Consider the following 21,656-nt stretch of genomic DNA (forward strand, 5'->3'; position numbering starts at 1 on the left):
ACACCGGCCCCAGGAAAGCTGGATATGACCTTTGGACATAATAGGATTGACCCACAACCATCAAGAATACCAGAAAGGCACACCCAGACTCAGGTCAGAATACATGACACAGGAAATACAAAGCCTGAAACAGGAAATAACTCCAAACAAAGAGTCCAGAGGATATAAAACCCACTCCCTACATGTGTTCAGTCCTTTTTCTGCTGGAGCCATCTTTCTGTCTGGCTTTCCTCTGCAATACACTGTAACCTTCTTCCTAAAGCAGTCGACATGTTGTTTATCCCCGGCTTGGATGGAACCATGATGAAGACTTTTCTTCCTACACCAAGAAACCTGGTGGATATAAGAAAAGCATTTGTGGGTACCATATTGCCTATGCTTCTCTGATGAGATCTGCATTGAGTGGGAATATAGCATTACACTCCAATGACTTTTGAGATTGGTCAGAATTTGAGACCGAGGGGAAAACTTTGTGTCTCCATCAACTAACTGTTGCCTAAATGTCATCACAAATATATTAGAATAGGCAACTAGAAAACTAGGTTTGTAGGAAACCAGTATGAGAGTATTCATATTTATTGTGTAGCACGGATATCCAGTCTGAAGGTTCTTTACAGTCCTCCCTGAAGCCTCTAGAATGATCAGGGCTGAACATTTCATAACTGTTGGTTAAAAAAAAATCCTTATTCTGAATATTGACATCTACGTATCTGGATGTCATGAAAGTTTTATGAGGCTAAGAACACTACAGAAAAACAAAGACACCTGGGGGAAGCTGAAGAGGATAGGGAGTCTTGCTCTTAAATTGCATATTTCTGATGAGACTGATTTTAACAGGTTAGATTAGGAAAGCAAGCAAGATGCCTTTGCTCCTATCGTTGCTATCGGAACACAATGTAAAGCAGGAGATTTTAATACTGTGAAAGGAATGCTGATTTGTGAGATTACATGACAGCAGAATTACTGACATTCCCATCCAGCTACAGTTTCTGTGCCTGGAAATAAAGTGTTATATATGTATATATTTTCCAGTGCTGGATGATCAAGAAGGCAGGATGAGAAAAAAAAACAATGAGAAACTAACTGTATGCCATTTTTAAAGATATTTATGGAATCATCTTTCCTTTTATCTGTGCATTTATTGCCAAAGCCTTCTGACATTTATTGGATCCAAATATATATATATATATATATATATATATATATATATATATATATATATATATATATATATATATATATATATATATATATATATATATATATATATATATATATATGGGACGCGGTGGCTCAGTGGGTTAGGATGCTGAGCTTGTCGATCAGAAGGTCGGCAGTTTGGCGGGTTGAATCCCGAGTGCCGCATAACAGAGTGAGCTCCTGTTACTCGTCCCAGCTTCTGCCAACCTAGCAGTTCGAAAGCATGTAAAAATGCAAGTAGAAAAATAGCGACCACTACGGTGGGAAGGTAACAGCGTTCCGTGTGCCTTTGGCACCCAGTCATGCCGGCCATATGACCACAGAAACATCCTCGGACAAGCGCTAGCTCTTCGGCTTTGAAACGGAGATGAGCACCGGCCCCTAGAGTCGGAAACAACTAGTACACATGTGTGGGGGAACCTTTACCTTTATACACACACACACACACACACACACACACACACACACACACACACATTACAAAATAAGTCACATTTTGAACAAACTGCTTGCCCAGTCACTTCTTTGGAAAGTTATATGCTTGTACAGTAAATGAAATTGTAGCTTGAAAATTTTGTTTTTCCCTGATTTACCATCTCACAGACTAAGAGTCCTATAGCATATTCTGCATAGTTAGGGAGGACAGATAGATGGGAAAAAGACAAAGAATCAGCATTTCCAAGCCTGTGAATACTAGGAATACTAATTAATCCTGTTAGTATTGAGAGGAATCTAGAATGTATATGGATAGATAGATAGATGATAGATGATAGATGATAGATAGATAGATAGATAGATAGATAGATAGATAGATAGATAGATAGATAGATAGATAGATAGATAGATAGATAGATGATAGATAGATGTTGTTGTTGTTAGCTGCAAAGTCATGTCCAACCCATTGCGACCCTATGGACAATGTTCCTCCAGGCCTTCCTGTCCTCTACCATCTTCTGGAGTCCATTTAGGCTCATGCCTACTGCTTCAGTGACTCCATCCAGCCACCTCATTCTCTGTCGTCCCTTTCTTCTCTTGCCCTCAATCTTTTCCAGCATTAGGCTCTTCTCCAGTGAGTCCTTCCTTCTCATTAGGTGGATAGATAGATAGAATATATACTGTACATGCTCCTTTTTGAAGCCCTTCCTTTCACTTGACCTGTAATTGCATTAGATTGCTTTGTATTGATTTCAGAGCAGATGTGAAATAAAAAAAATAAAGGGGAAAAAAACTATTTTAACCTATGGAGATGACATTCTTACAATATTAAGTAGAAAAATTTCAGGACTGAAGTTGCATGTTTTTTTTTTTACTACAAAATTGTTTACATAAAATTCTTCTGTTTGGCTGGGGAAATTATTAATTAAAGGCAAGAGTAGCCTTAATATTAGATCACAGTAAAAAAATCTTGGACTGGACAGCCAGTTGTCTGAAATGTTACAGGTTATCCAACTTGGGGAATGAGTTGGGACCTCCAACTTAGTTATTCTACAATTTATGTCTATGTTTAGTAAACCATGTTCTATAAACTCTATAAAGTTCTATAACTTTACATACATACATTCATGCAATAAAGTTTTATTAAATCCATCCCCAACATTACTGAAAGAATGTTAAATTGGATTCTGTATATGAAAGAATGTGTAAGCACAAATAATAGGATTTTGGCCAGGATAAATCTCTGAGAATCTCTCAGCTTTCCAAGGTAGATCAGATAGGAAACCACTGTTATGAAAGCTAATGCTATTTTTATTGTTAGGTTACATTAATAGACTATTGCAAGAATGTGAGTTCCCCTTTTACCTCCTTTATCTTTAAGAGAACTAGAAAAGGTCAAGCTTGAGTTGCTTTTTCAAATTACATTTCTGCCTCAAGACTCTAATTTCTTGTGTCTGAATATTGTCTTGGTGGTTGTGGGTCTTTGTTGTGGTCCTCAAGGTTATTGCCATTGTCCATTACAGAATCCTTTTGGCCTGACTCATCTCACATTGAAACTCAGAATCTTTAATCCATTATCTGAATACTTCTAGCCTCAGAATAATAAGAGATCAGGGACCAGATAGAATGAGCAGTTTGTTTATAACATTCAACCATCATGTTGACCTATAGTAAACAGTTCCTCACGACCAAGTTAAGCTCTAGTCAGGTAACAGACTAATCAGATAATAATGGATTCAGTTCTAAATAGTCTCATCATTAGTCCCAGTGCTGTATTAGGCATTTATTCATTCAGTCATTTATACCCTTCCTTATTTATTAGTCTTAGGATGAGGAGAGATCTTAGGAAACCAATCTGTATTTTTTCCTAGATTCTGAGGTTAGAACAAGGCCCAATTGGATCATACATAACTGTTTTAAGTGGTTTCATGATGATTTATATTGTAGCAGATAAGTGCCCCCAGCATCACCACCACCCCATTCCCAAAGAATATTAACATGTCGTTCATATCTCAGAACTGTTTTTTTATAGGCATACAATTTGGACCTTTTAAATAAGGGAGAGGGAGAACAGTGTACAGTTAATGTTTGCAGTAAGCAGAATTACTGGAAAACAAATGAAAACTCAGCTGTAAGGTATGCTTCCTAAAATTTTGTATTGATTGTATATGAGGGTAAAAAAGGAGGGGAGGAGAAAGTAAACTATGATGACTTGTATAATTGTTTCTTTGATGACATATTGCAAAAATTGGGATTTTTGTTTAGCTTTCGGAAGACAGCTATGGGAGGATACGATAGCCCTTTTCAAATTCCTGAAAAGGCATAATAGAGATCAAGGTACAAATTTGTTCCCTAGCACCTCAAAATGGAGGACATGAAAAAAATGGGTGTGTGTTATACAGTAGTGGCCAAAATTGAGGAAACCTTTTGGGAAAGGTATACAGTAGAAATGCCACCTTTGGTTAAATTTCCACCAATTTTTCTTCTTGTTCACTTAATAATACTATTTTACATCGCTTTCTGGGCAACCAGTCAACTCTTTGCACCATTACTTTAATTTTATTACATTTTACCAGCTCACTAAATGAAAGAACACAAAAAGAACCCCAACCAACTTGATAGCGATCACATAACATACTGACACAATGTCCTCCTCTCAGCTTCAATACATGACATCAATAACTGAATCCTAATGTGATATGATTGGCTCATTGCCAAAACAAGATGACACCTGATTGGCTCTATAAACACTCATGCTCATTGGCTACAATCAGATGAAGGAAACCTAGTAGATATCAACTTAAGAAAGTTGTGCTTCCTTTTTCTGGTTATTTGGCTATAACTTTTCATAGAATACAGTACAGATAATTGAACAAACTTTGTTGTATTACAATATTGATTAAATTATCTTTCCATTGATATATGAGCCTTGGTGGAGCAGTGGGCTAATGCCTCCTTAAGTAACACCAGCTGCCTGCAATTAGTGCAGGTTCGCATCCCACCAGGCTCAAGGTTGACTCAGCCTTCCATCCTTCCGAGGTAGGTAAAATGAGGACCCAGATTGTTGGGGGCAATTAAGCTGACTTTGTAATAATGCCGCTTGGGGGGGGGCGAAAGCCCTAATAAGCAGGCATATACATAGAATGAAGGCTATTGCTAAGCACATTGATTTGTGCTTAGATTGTAAGCCACCCTGAGTCTTTGGATATAAATGGGATTAAAATAAAATAAATAAATAAAATATAATTTTATGGTACTTCTCCAAAAAAACAAAAAAAACAGTGGCGTTACTAGCCATCAAACCTCAAAAATATGTTTTTCTCAAAAGGTTTCTACAATTTTGGCCATTACTGTAGAAAGGCAAATTCTGATGGGACTCTTAAAAAAAAAACATCCCAGAAGTAAGAGCAATTGATTACAGAAGCCAATCACCCACAAAGATTATGGACTTCCCATCCCTTGATATATTTAAGCAGAGACTTGACAGCCAGCTCTCATGATGCCTCATGTACAGAGATTGTGTCTCATAAAGAACCAATATTGGGAATCCTGTAACCCAAAGCCATGTTAATGATAACTATATGTCTGAATCTTGGGAGAAAGGAAGAAAAAAAATGTAAAACATTATATATTAGAAATAAAACTATGAATACAACTCCATATATTAAGTGAAGATGTGAATTATAAGTAGTGGGCACATTTCCAGTGCTGTTTTCCTCTGTGAAATAATGTGATCTGTATTAAAATGATGAGTTTTTCATGGATTTGTTTATATATAAAAGATAGGATTATGTGAACCAGAAATAAATTGTTGCATTTTAAGAGGTGATCAATTACTAAAATTATTTATATATGCTGAGATGAAAGAGGAAGTCATTTCTTTATACATTTCTTTTTGATTATTGTATTTTCTTTTTTTTCTTTATATTTTTTTCTGCACCTTATTTTCTAAAAAGTTTGCATTAGTTTCTTATTGGTGTTCTTTTAATATTTAATAAAACTATTAGAAATAAAAAAAAAATATTTTGATTACTCAAACCCAGTATTAAATTATTTTCTTTTCCAGACACGTTAAAAATTATTTTGGGAACAACTTTAAGAGGAGCTACTTTATCCAAAGCTACTGGAGGCTTTCAACTTCAAGTTATACTGTACATCTGAGTTCTTTGCCAAAAAGCTTTTTAAATAGTTGAAGTCCATTATTTAATTTCCATTTCCCCATATTATATAAACCAAAACTGTATCATCTCTGAAAGCCCACCAAAAATGCAGAATATTAAATATATTGTTCAACAAACTATTTTTTCAATCAACTTACAAATTTGCCCCAGAAAGAATTTAAAAACAAAAAACAAAAAAACCTTAAATAATGGCGGTTGTTAACTCAGATGCGCAAAAAGTCACAAAATGTCACGGTCACTTTGATGGCAAAAAGGCACCCAAAGAACTAAAACGCTCATATGTTTAAAACCTTCAGTGGTTTATTACAAAATTATGGCTCTTAAGACAATTCCACATAAAACAACTTGAATAAATATCACGGGCTGACTAATAAGACAGGAGAGACCAGATCACTGAGGTATGGCCTGGTTCAGTCATTGAAAGACATACACACATACACACAAATCAAATTCCAGAACCCCTAATGTGTTCCACCATCACATAAAAATCCTTTGGAAGAATTGAGCACATAATTAAGGGTCTTCTCCTTCCCAACTCCACCATATTTTTCAGTACAAGATCCATCATTGCAAGTAGTAATGGTTAGCAGAATTATTACTTCCCACTTTAGATATCATATGCAGACAATTGGGATACAATTTCTGTCCAGTGTGGGGATTGTAGAAGTAGCTATCTGAATGGTCAACATGCTGGACTCTCCATTCAGCAATTTCAACGGAAGTGCTGACTGATGTTATGCAGGATGGAAGCAGGCAGTTCTGAATAGATATAGTGCCTCGTGCAGCGGTTCCCAATTTAGTTATTTTTCTTTTCTTGAACAAAAGCATTTGGTTTCTGAGCAAAAGTCTCTGCCACCAGCAATGGGAAAACCAGAGAAGCATCAGCGTAGACCTGATAAAGAGAAAAACACAGTAGCTGAGACAACCGGTCCCTCTCCAAAATATTCATCTGTTTTTTCTAAATCAAATTGCCTGTCAGGCTGGTTATAATGGAAGCCCTGGAAATCATGCCCCCATCCCTGTCAGCACATGATCTCTTGTCCCACACATACCTTGATAGGCTTGGCATCCATACGGATCTTTCCCCAGGACACTGCCTCATCAGGCCGAGCTCCCGAATCTGAACCATCAAACTCCTGTGCAGTGTTGACATATACGGAGAAGTCAGCTCCATTTCTCTGGAAACCAAAAAAACAAAACAAAACATGGTGACCTCTTAAGACTCAGCTGACTGATTATATCCTTGATTAGATATAGCAGGACTATGAAGGGCACTTCAGTTGTCATTTAAGATCAGCACTGCCCTGGTGTAGCTAATCTTTTCCAAAATGCAAGGGTATGAACAAGTGCTCTAGAGCAACTTCAAAAAATGATTATTAGACCCAATAATGATTTCACCTAATATTCTCCACTCTGGCAGAACATCAACATTCCTTGTAGAAGTCTTTCCAAGCCCTACTAAACAGGACAATGTGAAGAAGAATGGCCAAGGCCTGACCTTACATTAAACTTGCAGGGAACAAACTCATAGCATGGGGTCTTCCTGATTATCAAGAATTACCACGACCTCAACTGGAAATTTCAGTTTTGTGGTGATGACCTGTCAATTGAACAACTCAAAGCTATACTCTCAGCCATTTTAATTTTCTGGGGAACTATCCAAAGTAAAAATGTTCACCTTCTGCGCTGTTGTCTGGTATAATGGATTACTAGATTGCCTTTAAATATTTGTTTTATTGTTGCAAGCCATTTGGTTAAAAGTATAAGAACTGAGGGATATCAAATAGCACCAAGATGTCTCTATATTTAATTTTGCTTAAACAAATATTTCATACCATAGTCTCTCCCTTCCAAATCAACCCTGACTTTGTGGCTACTACACACCACTTTCCCTCACCATCAGATTTGCATTGGCAATGTGGTGCTTAACAAGGCCTCCACCCAAGATGATCATTCCTGTCTTCCTGGCAAAGATGGCTTGGGTATTAATGAGTTTCAGGTCTGTAAGAGAGATGACAATAATGGTTATGATGGAAGTGTTGTGAATAACATTGCACATCTGAACAATAAACCCACAGCTGCTAGCTTTTAACGTACAGCATTTGCTAACCTCAACTTCAATGCAAGAACTCACTGGAAGTTTACACTGTTCACTTGTGATTCCAGTCAGATTGGTGTCTGTGTGTGCTGTACATGTAACATGTACATGTGTATATACATACACAGAAAGCAGTTACCTTCCCACCAAAGTGGTACCTATTTATCTACTCGCATTTGCATGCTTTCAAACTGATAGGTTGGGAGCTGGGATGGAAACTCATCCTGTCACGTGGTACTCAGATCTCAAATGCAGGCTGTCAGCTTTCCGTACATATTTGGAAGAGATAAGTACTATTACTAAACAAAGAACTAAATGTTCCCTGAGAGTTAGGCTTACTGCATCTATTTACAGGAGCCAATCTCAAGTTTGAAAATTAGGAAGTTTTTAGCTATTTAACTTAACCAACTAAATTGTAATTTCCCAGGACTGGAAAACTCTTGATAATATAACAACTGAAAGTCTCTTTCAAGGCTACCTTTCAACTGCTACCTCAGAAAAACAAACAAACATAAAGTTAAAATAATAAAACGTCAGAGGCAGAAACCATATTTCTATCAAATCTGGATGGATTTTATCATTTGCCTTATTAGCAATAGAGTGTAATATCAATATTTCCAATACTGTATATGGTAATTTTCTACCTGTATGGTACTGCATCTTTGCTTGCTTTTTAGTACTTTTCATTTTCAATATTTATTTCTTTATTCTTTATTCTTTATTAATTGAATTTCTATACCGCCCTTCTCCCAAAGGACTCAGGGTGGTGTACAGGGCAATAAAAGCATTACATACAAAAGTTAAAAGTAAGATTAAATTAATTAAGCCCTAACAATAAATAATTAAAAATACCCCAAACCCTTAAACTAGGCCGGCCTGTTCAAATAAATAGGTTTTCAGATCACGGCGGAAAGAGCGAAGGTCGGGAGCCATCCGGAGCTCAATTGGTAACTGATTCCAAAGGGCTGGCGCGCCCACAGAGAATGCTCTCCCCCTGGGGGCCGCCAGCTGACACTCTCTGACCGACGGCACCCTGAGGAGGCCCTCTCTGTGGGAGCACACAGGACAAAGGGAAGATGACGCCGGCAGTAGGTGGTCCCGTAAGTAATCCGGACCCATGCCATTTAGGGCTTTATAGGCCATCACCAGCACCTTGAATCTCACCCGGAAGGCAACTGGAAGCCAATGCAGCTCGTGGAGAAGAGGTGTTACATGGGAGTATCAGGAGACCCCCATCACAACTCACGTGGCCGCATTCTGCACCAGCTGAAGCCTCCAAGTGGTCCTCAAGGGCAGCCCCATGTACAGAGCATTGCAGTAGTCTATACGAGAGGTCACGAGCGCATGAGTGACTGTACGCAGGGCATCCCGGTCCAGATAGGGTCGCAACTGGCGCACCAGGTGAACCTGGGCAAAAGCCCCCCTGGTCACAGCTCCTACATGGTCTTCCAAACTGAGCTGTGAGTCCAGGAGGACACCCAAGTTGCGAGCCCTATAGTTCTCCTCTAAGCATCTTGCATGTTACTATAATTTAGTTACTTGATGTCTGTTAATCAGAGTTCAATAAATTTCTATAACTTAAAAAAGGCATACAGCATCAGCTCATAACCCTTGAGCTGCCTTTTTGTCTTAAAGCAGAAGTTGCCAGCAGAATACAGATTGTTGAGGGGCCAACTTATGTTGTAAATATTTAAATATTTTCATTCACCTTCTACGATGTCCAGCACAAGACCTGGTTTCTTATAGGAATGGAAGAAAATCATGTCTCCGAGGGATCCATCCGTTATTGCTGGGCTCAGTATAGGAATGTTATTCTGTTGAGAAAATATAAGTAGCATGGCTCACAGAAGCTAAAGAGGCAATGCCTGCATTTGTTTTATGCATTAAATATTTATATTTCTTCCCTTGGAGCCCAGTTTTTTTTAAAAAAACAATCTAATGGGGGGGGGGAGAACCAGCTATCCACTGGGAAATGAGTGGGACAGCAGCAATACAAAGGTCACGTGCAAGATCATATAAATACAGATAGACCTTGACTTATGACCACAGCTGAGTCCAAAATTTCCATTGCTAAGCAAGGCAGCTGTTAAGTGAGTTCAGCCCCATTTTATGACCTTTCTTGGCATGTTAAGTGAGTCACTGAACTTACTAAGTTAGTAACATACCGTATATACTTGAGTATAAGCCGAATTTTTCAGCCCACTTTTTGGGCTGAAAAATTCCACTTCGGCTTATACTCCAGTCAACAAAAAAAACTTACCGAGGACTTGTGCGCGGCCGAGGCTTTGGTGCTTCCGGGATCGCCCGCACCTCTCCCAAGCCACCGCCGTCCGAGACCTGCCGAAGTTTGGGGAGGTTTGGGGAGGTGCGCGCGCACCTCCCCAAACTCCGCGCCTTGCCTGCCTGCTTCTTTCCGCAGCGGAAAGAAGCAGGCAGGCAGGGCGCGGAGGAACGGAGACTTGCCGACGTTTGGGGAGGTTTGGGCGCCTCCCCAAACCTCGGCAGGTCTCCGTTCCTCCGCGCAGACCTGCCGACGTTTGGGGAGGTTTGGGCGCCTCCCCAAACCTCCCCAAACCTCGGCAGGTCTCCGTTCCTCCTGCCGACCTTTGGGGAGGTTTGGGCGCCTCCCCAAACCTCCCCAAACCTCGGCAGGTCTCCGTTCCTCCTGCCGACCTTTGGGGAGGTTTGGGCGCCTCCCCAAACCTCGGCAGGTCTCCGTTCCTCCGCGCAGACCTGCCGACGTTTGGGAAGGTTTGGGCGCCTCCCCAAACCTCCCCAGGTCTCCGTTCCTGTTTGGGGAGGTTTGGGCGCCTCCCCAAACCTCCCCAAACCTCGGCAGGTCTCCGTTCCTGTTTGGGGAGGTTTGGGCGCCTCCCCAAACGTCCCCAAACCTCGGCAGGTCTCCGTTCCTGTTTGGGGAGCTTTGGGCGCCTCCCCAAACCTCGGCAGGTCTCCGTTCCTCCGCGCAGACCTGCCGACCTTTGGGGAGGTTTGGGCGCCTCCCCAAACGTCCCCAAACCTCGGCAGGTCTCCGTTCCTGTTTGGGGAGGTTTGGGCGCCTCCCCAAACCTCCCCAAACCTCGGCAGGTCTCCGTTCCTCCGCGCAGACCTGCCGACCTTTGGGGAGGTTTGGGCGCCTCCCCAAACGTCCCCAAACCTCGGCAGGTCTCCGTTCCTGTTTGGGGAGGTTTGGGCGCCTCCCCAAACCTCCCCAAACCTCGGCAGGTCTCCGTTCCTCCGCGCAGACCTGCCGACCTTTGGGGAGGTTTGGGCGCCTCCCCAAACGTCCCCAAACCTCGGCAGGTCTCCGTTCCTCCGCGCAGACCTGCCGACCTTTGGGGAGGTTTGGGCGCCTCCCCAAACCTCCCCAAACCTCGGCAGGTCTCCGTTCTTCCTGCCGACCTTTGGGGAGGTTTGGGCGCCTCCCCAAACCTCCCCAAACCTCGGCAGGTCTCCGTTCTTCCTGCCGACCTTTGGGGAGGTTTGGGCGCCTCCCCAAACCTCCCCAAACCTCGGCAGGTCTGCGCGGAGGAACGGAGACCTGCCGAGGTTTGGGGAGGTTTGGGGAGGCGCCCAAACCTCCCCAAACAGGAACGGAGACCTGCCGAGGTTTGGGGACGTTTGGGGAGGCGCCCAAACCTCCCCAAACAGGAACGGAGACCTGCCGAGGTTTGGGGACGTTTGGGGAGGCGCCCAAACCTCCCCAAAGGTTGGCAGGTCTGTGCGGTGGAACGGAGACCTGCCGAGGTTTGGGGAGGTTTGGGGAGGCGCCCAAACCTCCCCAAACCTCGGCAGGTCTCCGTTCCTGTTTGGGGAGGTTTGGGCGCCTCCCCAAACCTCCCCAAACCTCGGCAGGTCTCCGTTCCTGTTTGGGGAGGTTTGGGCGCCCAAACCTCCCCAAACAGGAACGGAGACCTGCCGAGGTTTGGGGAGGTTTGGGGAGGCGCCCAAACCTCCCCAAACAGGAACGGAGACCTGCCGAGGTTTGGGGACGTTTGGGGAGGCGCCCAAACCTCCCCAAAGGTCGGCAGGTCTGCGCGGAGGAACGGAGACCTGCCGAGGTTTGGGGACGTTTGGGGAGGCGCCCAAACCTCCCCAAACAGGAACGGAGACCTGCCGAGGTTTGGGGACGTTTGGGGAGGCGCCCAAACCTCCCCAAAGGTCGGCAGGTCTGCGCGGAGGAACGGAGACCTGCCGAGGTTTGGGGACGTTTGGGGAGGCGCCCAAACCTCCCCAAACAGGAACGGAGACCTGCCGAGGTTTGGGGACGTTTGGGGAGGCGCCCAAACCTCCCCAAAGGTCGGCAGGTCTGCGCGGAGGAACGGAGACCTGCCGAGGTTTGGGGAGGTTTGGGGAGGCGCCCAAACCTCCCCAAACAGGAACGGAGACCTGCCCAGGTTTGGGGAGGTTTGGGGAGGCGCCCAAACCTCCCCAAACAGGAACGGAGACCTGCCGAGGTTTGGGGACGTTTGGGGAGGCGCCCAAACCTCCCCAAAGGTCGGCAGGTCTGCGCGGAGGAACGGAGACCTGCCGAGGTTTGGGGACGTTTGGGGAGGCGCTCAAACCTCCCCAAACAGGAACGGAGACCTGCCGAGGTTTGGGGACGTTTGGGGAGGCGCCCAAACCTCCCCAAAGGTCGGCAGGTCTGCGCGGAGGAACGGAGACCTGCCGAGGTTTGGGGACGTTTGGGGAGGCGCCCAAACCTCCCCAAAAAGGAACGGAGACCTGCCGAGGTTTGGGGACGTTTGGGGAGGCGCCCAAACCTCCCCAAAGGTCGGCAGGTCTGCGCGAAGGAACGGAGACCTGCCGAGGTTTGGGGAGGTTTGGGGAGGCGCCCAAACCTCCCCAAACAGGAACGGAGACCTGCCCAGGTTTGGGGAGGTTTGGGGAGGCGCCCAAACCTCCCCAAACAGGAACGGAGACCTGCCGAGGTTTGGGGACGTTTGGGGAGGCGCCCAAACCTCCCCAAAGGTCGGCAGGTCTGCGCGGAGGAACGGAGACCTGCCGAGGTTTGGGGACGTTTGGGGAGGCGCCCAAACCTCCCCAAACAGGAACGGAGACCTGCCGAGGTTTGGGGACGTTTGGGGAGGCGCCCAAACCTCCCCAAAGGTCGGCAGGTCTGCGCGGAGGAACGGAGACCTGCCGAGGTTTGGGGACGTTTGGGGAGGCGCCCAAACCTCCCCAAACAGGAACGGAGACCTGCCGAGGTTTGGGGACGTTTGGGGAGGCGCCCAAACCTCCCCAAAGGTCGGCAGGTCTGCGCGGAGGAACGGAGACCTGCCGAGGTTTGGGGACGTTTGGGGAGGCGCCCAAACCTCCCCAAAGGTCGGCAGGTCTGCGCGGAGGAACGGAGACCTGCCGAGGTTTGGGGAGGTTTGGGGAGGCGCCCAAACCTCCCCAAACAGGAACGGAGACCTGCCGAGGTTTGGGGAGGTTTGGGGAGGCGCCCAAACCTCCCCAAAGGTCGGCAGGAGGAACGGAGACCTGCCGAGGTTTGGGGAGGCGCCCAAACCTCCCCAAAGGTCGGCAGGAGGAACGGAGACCTGCCGACGAGCCGCGGCCACACAGGGTATTCCTGTGTATTCAGGCTTGCAAAATGGCGGATCGAGCCTCTGCTGGCGGCAGAGGCTTGCAGAACGGCGGATCGGCTTATACTCGAGTCAATAACTTTTTCCAGTTTTTGGGGGTGAAATTGGGGGTCTCGGCTTATACTCGAGTCGGCTTATACTCAAGTATATACGGTAGTTATTAAGTAAATCCAGTGCTTTTTTTGTAAAAGAAAAAGGTGCCAGAACTCACACATGTCATACAAACCACTTTGCCTACCCTACAAGGTTCCATCCCAAAAAGGTGCCGGAACTCCGTTCAGAGCGTTCTATGAGAAAAAAAGCCCTGAGTAAATCCAATTTCCCTCTTGACTTTGCTCGTCAGGTCACAAAAGGTGATCACATGACCACAGGACACTGCAACCATCGTAAATACCGTTTCCCTGAAAGTAAGGCCTACTCAGAAAATAAGCCCTAGCTTGAGTTTTGGGGGTGGGCTTAATATAAGCCCTACCCCCAAAATAAGCCCTAGTTTTGAGGTGAGGCACACACTTACAAATCAAGCTAGGGCAGGGGAGGGGTGTGTGGATCTGCTCCATGCGCCTTGCACCCACTTACCTTGCAGCCAGGTGTCTCCTCGCCATCCCATTTCTTCTGTGGTGTCTTCTGCAGCCAGGCCTGCATTTCTCAGTCAGGCCTTCATTTCAGGAAACACCACTGCAGCCGAGGATCGAGCTATGGATTCAATCCATAGCTCGGTACTCGGCTGCAGAGGCCTTCCAGAAAGGACTGACTGCGAGATGCAGGTCAGAATGCAGCTGCAGAATGAAGGTGCTCCTTCAGCTGCAAAAGAAGTGGACTGGATGGGCAGGGCTGTCAGTGCAGGGGTTGAGTAAAACAAGATACCCCCTGAAAATAAGACTTAGTGTCTCTTTTGGAGGCAAAAAAAACAACAAAACCTGGTCTTGTTTTTAGGGAAACACGATACATGCCAGTTGTTAAATGTCTGAATTTTGATCATGTAAAAAATGGAGATGCTGCAACAGTTATGTGAAAAATGGTCATAACTCATTTTTTACAGTGTTGTTGTAACTTCAAACGGTCACTAATGGTTGTAAGGTGAGTACTACTTTTATAAAACAGGCCTTAAGGTGATCACAGATTAGAAAAAAAGGAGACACTCCCATTATGTAACAACCAAGACAAGCACATATTCACAAATAAGTCAAAAAACAGATTAAACAGAAATTCCTTTCTCAGCCTACCTTTTGTGCCCAATAACAGACTGATTCTGGATTGTTGATTTCTTTGCCAAGCCGAGCAATCAGCTTTGACGGAGTCCATTTCATACCCTGAAAGGCAGGGAGGATCAAAGACTGGTTAGACGACACAGATGAGCGTGGGGAAAAGTTAAGCGCAAGGATAAAAATAACTGAATCTAATGAAGAAAAATATAAATTTGGATCATAAGAGTTAGGGATTAACATTATTAGGACTTGGTTTTAATGTTACACTGCCTCCCACCCCTTAGAATGGTTTTTTTTCTCCCTGGGTTATGAAGGAAAAAAACCCCAAAGATTCAAAATTAGCACACACAGTTTGCAATTATCGTAACAGAAAAACAAGTCAGACCTAAGCTTTTCATCCTTAACATTCCAGGTCTCACCTCTGTGTCTTGTTCAGTCACCATCTGGTCCAGGATTGGCATTAGCCAGTCTTCAAACTTGCAGTAATTGTCATTGGGCACCAAGAGATTCCCAATCCTGGAGGAGGGAAAAGGAAATAGCTATTGACCTCTGCCTTGCATTGCTTTTCTACAGTCCATGAATTATAGCATCTTCTCACAACTATATGTGAGATAATATAGGTTATTTTTATAAGAGAAAACCTGAAAGTAATACCAGGTCACAATACCAGTCACCCAGATAGTAAAAGATACTGATTTCTGATGGGGTCAGCACTACCAAAGGAACCACCTGTTAATTCCATTTTGCCGTAATTCTTTCCCTTGCAAACTAAAGTCTCCGATGTAAGTGGGTGCCAAGCATTTGATCAGATCTTCCTCCACACCACCTGCTGTGGTCACCAAAACATCAACCTACAAAATCAAAAGTAACATGATTTATGATTGTATCCTATGATTTACGATTTACCACTTTATTGTTTGTATGTACAGAGAACTTATGTATGTACACTGAGAGCTTATGCATCGGACACAAATTCCTTGTGTGTCCAATCACACTTGGCCAACAAAGAATTCTATTATTCTATTCTATTCTATTCTATTCTATTCTATTCTATTCTATTCTATTCTATTCTATTCTATTCTATTCTATTCTATTCTAATTCTATTCCTATTCTACTCCACACTCCACTCTCCACTCCACTCTTTCTCTGTGAAGGATTACTTTCTTTCAGTCTTGCCATCAATCACACGACGTCAATGGCTGATTATCTCTTTTCAGAATGATTGAAAAAATATTTCCCATAACGTCTTTTTTCCAGGCCTTGTATGGTCATTCAAATGCCAGAGAAACACGTGGTGTAATAAATTCCCCATAATTCTTCTTTCTACAACACCCTCTTCCTTTTCCAAACACATAAACATACTGTCCCAAAGGTGCTTTTTCAGAAGGCAACAGAACTTCCTTGTTTTTTGTTTGAAGATGTTTCGCTTCTCATCCAAAAAGCTTCTTTAGCTCTAACTGGATGGTGGGTGAAGAAGCTTCTTGGATGAGAAGCAAAATGTCGTCAAAGAAAAACAAGAAAGTCAGTTGCCTCCTGAAAAAGCATCTTTGGGACAACTATGACCTGGATGACTGAGAATCTTCACAGGCACATAAACATACTTTTTTTTTTCTTAGAAATCAAAGGTGGAAACATTTTTTTAGTCAAGTCATACCATGTTATGTTGCACCAGATAACGGATGGTCTCACGCACACCTGAGCTGATGAGGTTGGAAGTGAAGCCCAAGAAAATTGTGCAGCCAGTCAGGTGGCGGGAACAGGGATTCAAATCAGCATGATTTCCTTCATCCTCAGCTAATGGCCTCAACTTTGCTTCGATCTGCAACAGAATCCAATTATTTGAAGAAAATTCAACCCAGGTGCAACATTGTATTTCAGAGCTCATAGCAGGCAAGGAGGCCAAACAAAACAAAGCTTGTTTACAAAACCAACAAATCTTTGATCTTTTAAGCCACTTATAACTGCCGAAGAAATGGGACAGTCATAGAAAAAAGGTACATTTGATTCAAACAAATATTTAGTTTACTTACAGATCAGATAATCGGAAATGCAAGGTCACGTGAAGGAGAAAAAAAATGTAAGAGTAATTTGTGGGAGAATACCTTCCTTATTTCTAGAATAGTGATGAACAGAATTGCATTACACTTTTCTTTCCAAAAATCTAAGTCTAAATGAATCCTGTTGTTAAGAAAGGTTAAAATAAAGACGTGTGAACTATAACGTGGCTTAGTTTATGGGTAAAAATTAGTTTCATTTTAATATGTGTTTAGAAAATAAGAACATGTTGGTGGATGTGCAGTCTGTAGCAGCATCTGAACATTTTTTTATTTTTTTATTTTTAATTCCATTTATATCCCGCCCTTCTCCGAAGACTCAGGGCGGCTTACAAGCTTAGCAGTAGCCTTCATTCTATGTATATGCCTGCTTATTAGGGCTTTCACACCCCCAAGCGGCATTATTACAAAGTCAGCTTATTGCCTCCCAACAATCTGGGTCCTCATTTTACCTACCTCGGAAGGATGGAAGGCTGAGTCAACCTTGAGCCTGGTGGGACTCGAACCTGCACTAATTGCAGGCAGCTAGTGTTACTTAAGGAGGCATTAGCCCACTGCTCCACCAAGGAAAATAGAAGAAAAGATGAGAAAAAATAAAATAGAAAAATAAAATAGAAATAGAAAAAATAGAAAAAAAATAAAATAGAAGAAAAAAAAATAGAAGAAAAGATGAGAAGGAGAATAGATTATTTTGAGATGAGGTCAGTTGGCAAAGATAAAAGAACTACAACTGCATATTGATTTTAGTTGTCCTTACAAGTGATGCTTTTGGAAGAGATGTTTTGGCAATGGAGACTGTTTTTAAGATACAGCTAAAAGATACAGGTAAAAGTTCTGTACACAGACCTGAAATGTGTTTGTGCAAACAATGAACTTGTTCAGTGCTTGACTCCCAATCATGGGTAGAGGAAAAAAAAATCAAAGGAATTTCTACCAAAATAAAAAGGGTTCTTGGGGCACCTACCTTTTTGAAATGATTTCACCCAAAATCTACTTCATTCTCTCAGCCTCATATTACGTACAGATTGCCCACCAAAATCTAGATCATAATTAACATTAACCAGTTGAATTCTATGTTATAATGAGACAATAAGATTAAAGTTCATCATAGTATAACAATAAATAATCTTTCCTATTTTTGCAGACTCATTTTTTGGAATTGGGCAGCCTAAACATTGAGCAAATAAATAAAACTGGCTTTTTATGTGGTGTGCTGAGTATTACCAAAAAGCTGAATGTAGCCAAGTACGAATTCCTGTGATCCAATTGCATTGTAACATAAGCAAGCATAGAGAATCTGACAATGTGAGCAAATAAAAGATACACAGGATAGACAAGTATGTATATTCACTAAAAGTGAAAATAAGGGTTTGTGATACAATACAATAGAATAATAGAATTGGAAGGGATCTTAGAGGTCTTCTAGTCCAACCCTCTGCTCAGGCAGGAAACTTCAGACAAATGAAGTTGTCCAATCGCTTCTTAAAAACTTCCAGCGTTGGAGCATTCAAAGCTTCTGGAGGCAGGTTGTTCCACTGGTTAGTTGTTCTAACTGTCAGGAAATTTCTCCTTAGTTCTAGGTTGCTTCTCTCCTTGGTTAGTTTCCATCCATTGCTTCTTGTCCTGCCTTCAGGTGCTTTGGAGAATAGCTTGACCCCCTCTTCTTTGTGGCAACCTCTGAAATATTGGAACACTGCTATCATGTCACCCCCTCCCCCCCAGTCCTTCTCTTCATTAAACTAGATATACCCAATTCCAGCAACCATTCTTTATATGTTTTAGCCTCATTAAGCACATTCAAGGACGAGATCCAGTCTTTTCCTTTCTATCTAGTCTACTTATTCTTCATCCCATTGTAAATCACTCTGGCCACTCACCATTCGATTGATCTCATTCACAGCCTGTCCAAAACTGGTAGCCTGGAAACCAGTGTTGAGATAAGACTGGAGCAAGGCATTATAGTCTAATCCACGGTCAAAGTCATAGCCATGTACAGTTGAGCTCCCTTTAGGAAGTTCTGTGCTGGGCTTTAGTACGGCAGCTACAGCTCCAGCAGGTAGTGCACTGGTCACATTCTCCATCAGGTGGACAGTAAAACAATTGGTAGTCTGGGAAAAGAAAGATTTGAGTGTAAAAGATGTTCTGTTTTGTAGCAATCATTACAGAACCATGGATCTACACTTGTTAGATTTCTAGGCCCCTACAGGTTGAGTTTTCCATGTGAGGGGAAAAAATAGTTTGAGTAATTCCCCATTCATTCTCCCATTTTCTGGATGGCCAATTCCATACAAATAGTGATGAACTTGCATTAGCATTTATTCCAGTGAACTATTTCTCTCCAAGCAATTCTGGATAATGACATGCATAATCCCCATTTCCCTTCATTAATTATTTTGCCTCAGTAAACACCAAGAGCCTGGTAGATTGGTACAAATGTATCTGAAATAAACTATGAAACAGTCGTCAAATTTAGCTAAATTTAGGTTCAATTTCCCCCCCCCCAGAGAAGACAGACATTCCTGAGAGGGATCACACCATAAATCATATGAAAAGAGGAATGAAATAAAAGAACTCTTGGATTGTACAGTGGTTTATCTCAAGTTATTTTTTTATGCTACTTTAAGCAGTTCGTTGCAATACAAAAAATAACAACAAATCAATCATAACAGCCCTGTGAGGAATTCTGAGGACTGCTGGGACTGGAGTTGAACAATGACACTCCTTATCTTTGCTCTACCATTCAATACTCTCCTAGGAGATGCAACTTTGCAAATATTCCTGTTCAGGCAATTTCAGGTTTCTGATCATTTTTTATTTGCTAAATCTTTATATGTAATGGAAAAACAATGTTCCTTAGATTCCTGGGAACTCCAGGTTTCAAAGGCATCTGAGAAGGGTGAGTATGCATCTGCCTCTGTGTGTGTGTGTGTGTGTGTTATACTGATGAAATGCAAGGAGGGGGAGACTTGCTGTTCATCAGTGCAACACTGCTTTCATTCTTTCGCATACAAACACACTTCTGTCTATGCCTTGCAAGGCCACACGGATCCAGAAGGGGCCCAGTGCTTGTGTCTCCAGGGTCCCACCCTGCTTTTTGTTATGCCTCCACAGAAGAGCTGAAGACTTTGAGACAGGGACTTCTTGCTCCATCTACGATACAGAAGGACAGGCATGCAGGCATACAAAGTCATCATGCCCAAAATGTGAGCCAAATTAAAGAAGACAAACCCACGTTAGTTTGCCAGAGCAACAATACTACAAAACCCCGTATTTCAGGCATCCAACGAGTCCCACTGAGCACCAGAGCAGGGTCCACAATAAAAGCAATGTAATGTTTTTTTTGGTGGGCAATCAATGCGATGTAAATACAGGGGTGGGAAATCTTTGGCATTGCCCCCCTCCAAAAAAAAAAAAAAACAACAACAACCCCACCATCACTTTTAATAACAAAGCGTCCAGCTCTCTCCCACTCTCCTGCCCCTTACCTGGAACCTGAAGGAGCCCGGACTAGTCCACGATTCGCTTTGGGGGCAGCTCTGGAAGGCGACGAGGGGACTTTTCTCGAGACTCGTAACGAGCTCTGCCACCTCCGGGGCCAACGCGCGCCTTCCTTTCTCCCTGGACCTCGGCCAGACAGGGCGGAGCAGGGCAAGGCCAGGCAACCCCCGGACTCCTCGGGTTCCGACGGCCAGCCAAGCGAGAACCGCACCGAGCAGCCGCCGTCGGAGTTGGGCAGAAGAAATGCTTGGCCGCTTCCACTCGCTCCGCCCGACTCTCAGCGGGAAAGGGCTCAACTTCCGCCAGGAAGCGTTCCCTTTCTCCCTCTCGAAGAGCTCAGGCAGGAAGTCGGCTTCAAGGACGGGCGGAAGCCGGAAGAAGATCGACAGGTGGTCATGTGCCCAGGCTAGTGCTCGACTGGGAACGGGGAGTTTTGGGTTGTTTTTTTTTTTTTTTTTTTTACAAAAGGGTCGTCAGGGAGTGCCGTGATAGCTCTCTTGCCACGGACTATAAGTCCCATCTCACCCAACAAGCCTTGGAACAGGACCCGAATCTAGATCGCAGTGTTTCTCAAACTCGACAACTTTTAAGACGTGTGGATTTCAGCCTCCAGACTGGCTTGGGAAGTCCTGAAATTCCACATTTCTTAAAATTGGCAAGTTTCAGAAACAACGGAGAACTTAATCTAGAAGGGACATAGTTTGGCATCCGCTAGATACGAGAAGCTGCCCTCCCCAAATCTTCCACCACTAAGCCCACATTGGCTGGGGATGATGGGAGCAGTGCAAGAATTGAACGAATGCAGTTATGCTCAAGCAGTTCTATAAAAGGACATATCTTTTCAAGTGAGGGCCACCGGGATGGACTTTGTAATATTCTAAATATGGGTTTTGTAGTATTATTGCTCGGACAAACTAATATGGGTTTATCTTCTTTAACTTTGCTCACATTTTGGGCATCACCTTGTAAGGATGGAAAGCTGAAGCTTTCCCTTAGCAACCAACTCGCTATAACTAACTGCAAGATAAGAACTTTGTCAGGCTGATTAACAAAAGGCTTTCTTTTCAAATGTTAAGAACTTTCAATTTGGCTGAAATTGTATCTTTTTATAATGGACTCTTTGGGACTCTGCATGTCTTTTCCCCTGCTAATGTTTTACAGTTTTTATACTTTAATATAACACTCTTTTCTATGGTTAAGCTCACATATCATTAGGTGCTTTAATTCTTATAACATGTCCTGGACAGATGATTATTTAGAAACCAATCAACTTTGAAGTTCTTTCTTGTGCTAACTATAAAAGTAAATATAAGCTATTTTCCCAGGTTCTCTCTTTATTACAATACATTTAATTTCTATTGAATGATCTTCTGGCTCAGTTGCTAATTACAGAGAT

General features: G+C 43.3%; 1 protein-coding gene across 3 annotated transcripts; it reads right to left on the reverse strand.

Annotated features, from left to right (window-relative positions):
* Positions 1–5,317: 5,317 nt before the first annotated feature.
* On the reverse strand, positions 5,318–20,587 carry DHPS (deoxyhypusine synthase). 3 transcript variants are annotated; one of them, XM_083362241.1, is made up of 10 exons: positions 20,248–20,587; positions 18,640–18,870; positions 16,363–16,527; positions 15,437–15,558; positions 15,127–15,223; positions 14,726–14,812; positions 9,623–9,728; positions 7,714–7,817; positions 6,869–6,994; positions 5,318–6,708 (listed from the first exon to the last, which is right to left on the reverse strand). In XM_083362241.1, the coding sequence occupies exons 2-10, from the start codon at positions 18,841–18,843 to the stop codon at positions 6,613–6,615; spliced, it is 1,107 nt and encodes a 368-aa protein (XP_083218367.1). In that variant the 5' UTR covers positions 18,844–18,870; positions 20,248–20,587; the 3' UTR covers positions 5,318–6,612. The 3 variants fall into 3 exon arrangements, 2 of the variants coding, with proteins under 2 accessions (XP_083218367.1, XP_083218366.1); XM_083362240.1 differs by lacking the exon at positions 5,318–6,708 and having other exon boundaries at positions 6,874–6,994; positions 7,652–7,817; XR_014492467.1 differs by lacking the exons at positions 5,318–6,708; positions 6,869–6,994 and adding an exon at positions 8,054–8,177.
* Between the last annotated feature and the right edge of the window lie 1,069 nt (positions 20,588–21,656).

The sequence above is a fragment of the Vipera ursinii genome (assembly GCF_947247035.1).
Source record: "Vipera ursinii genome assembly, chromosome: 4".
Classification (NCBI taxonomy): Eukaryota; Metazoa; Chordata; class Lepidosauria; order Squamata; family Viperidae; genus Vipera; species Vipera ursinii.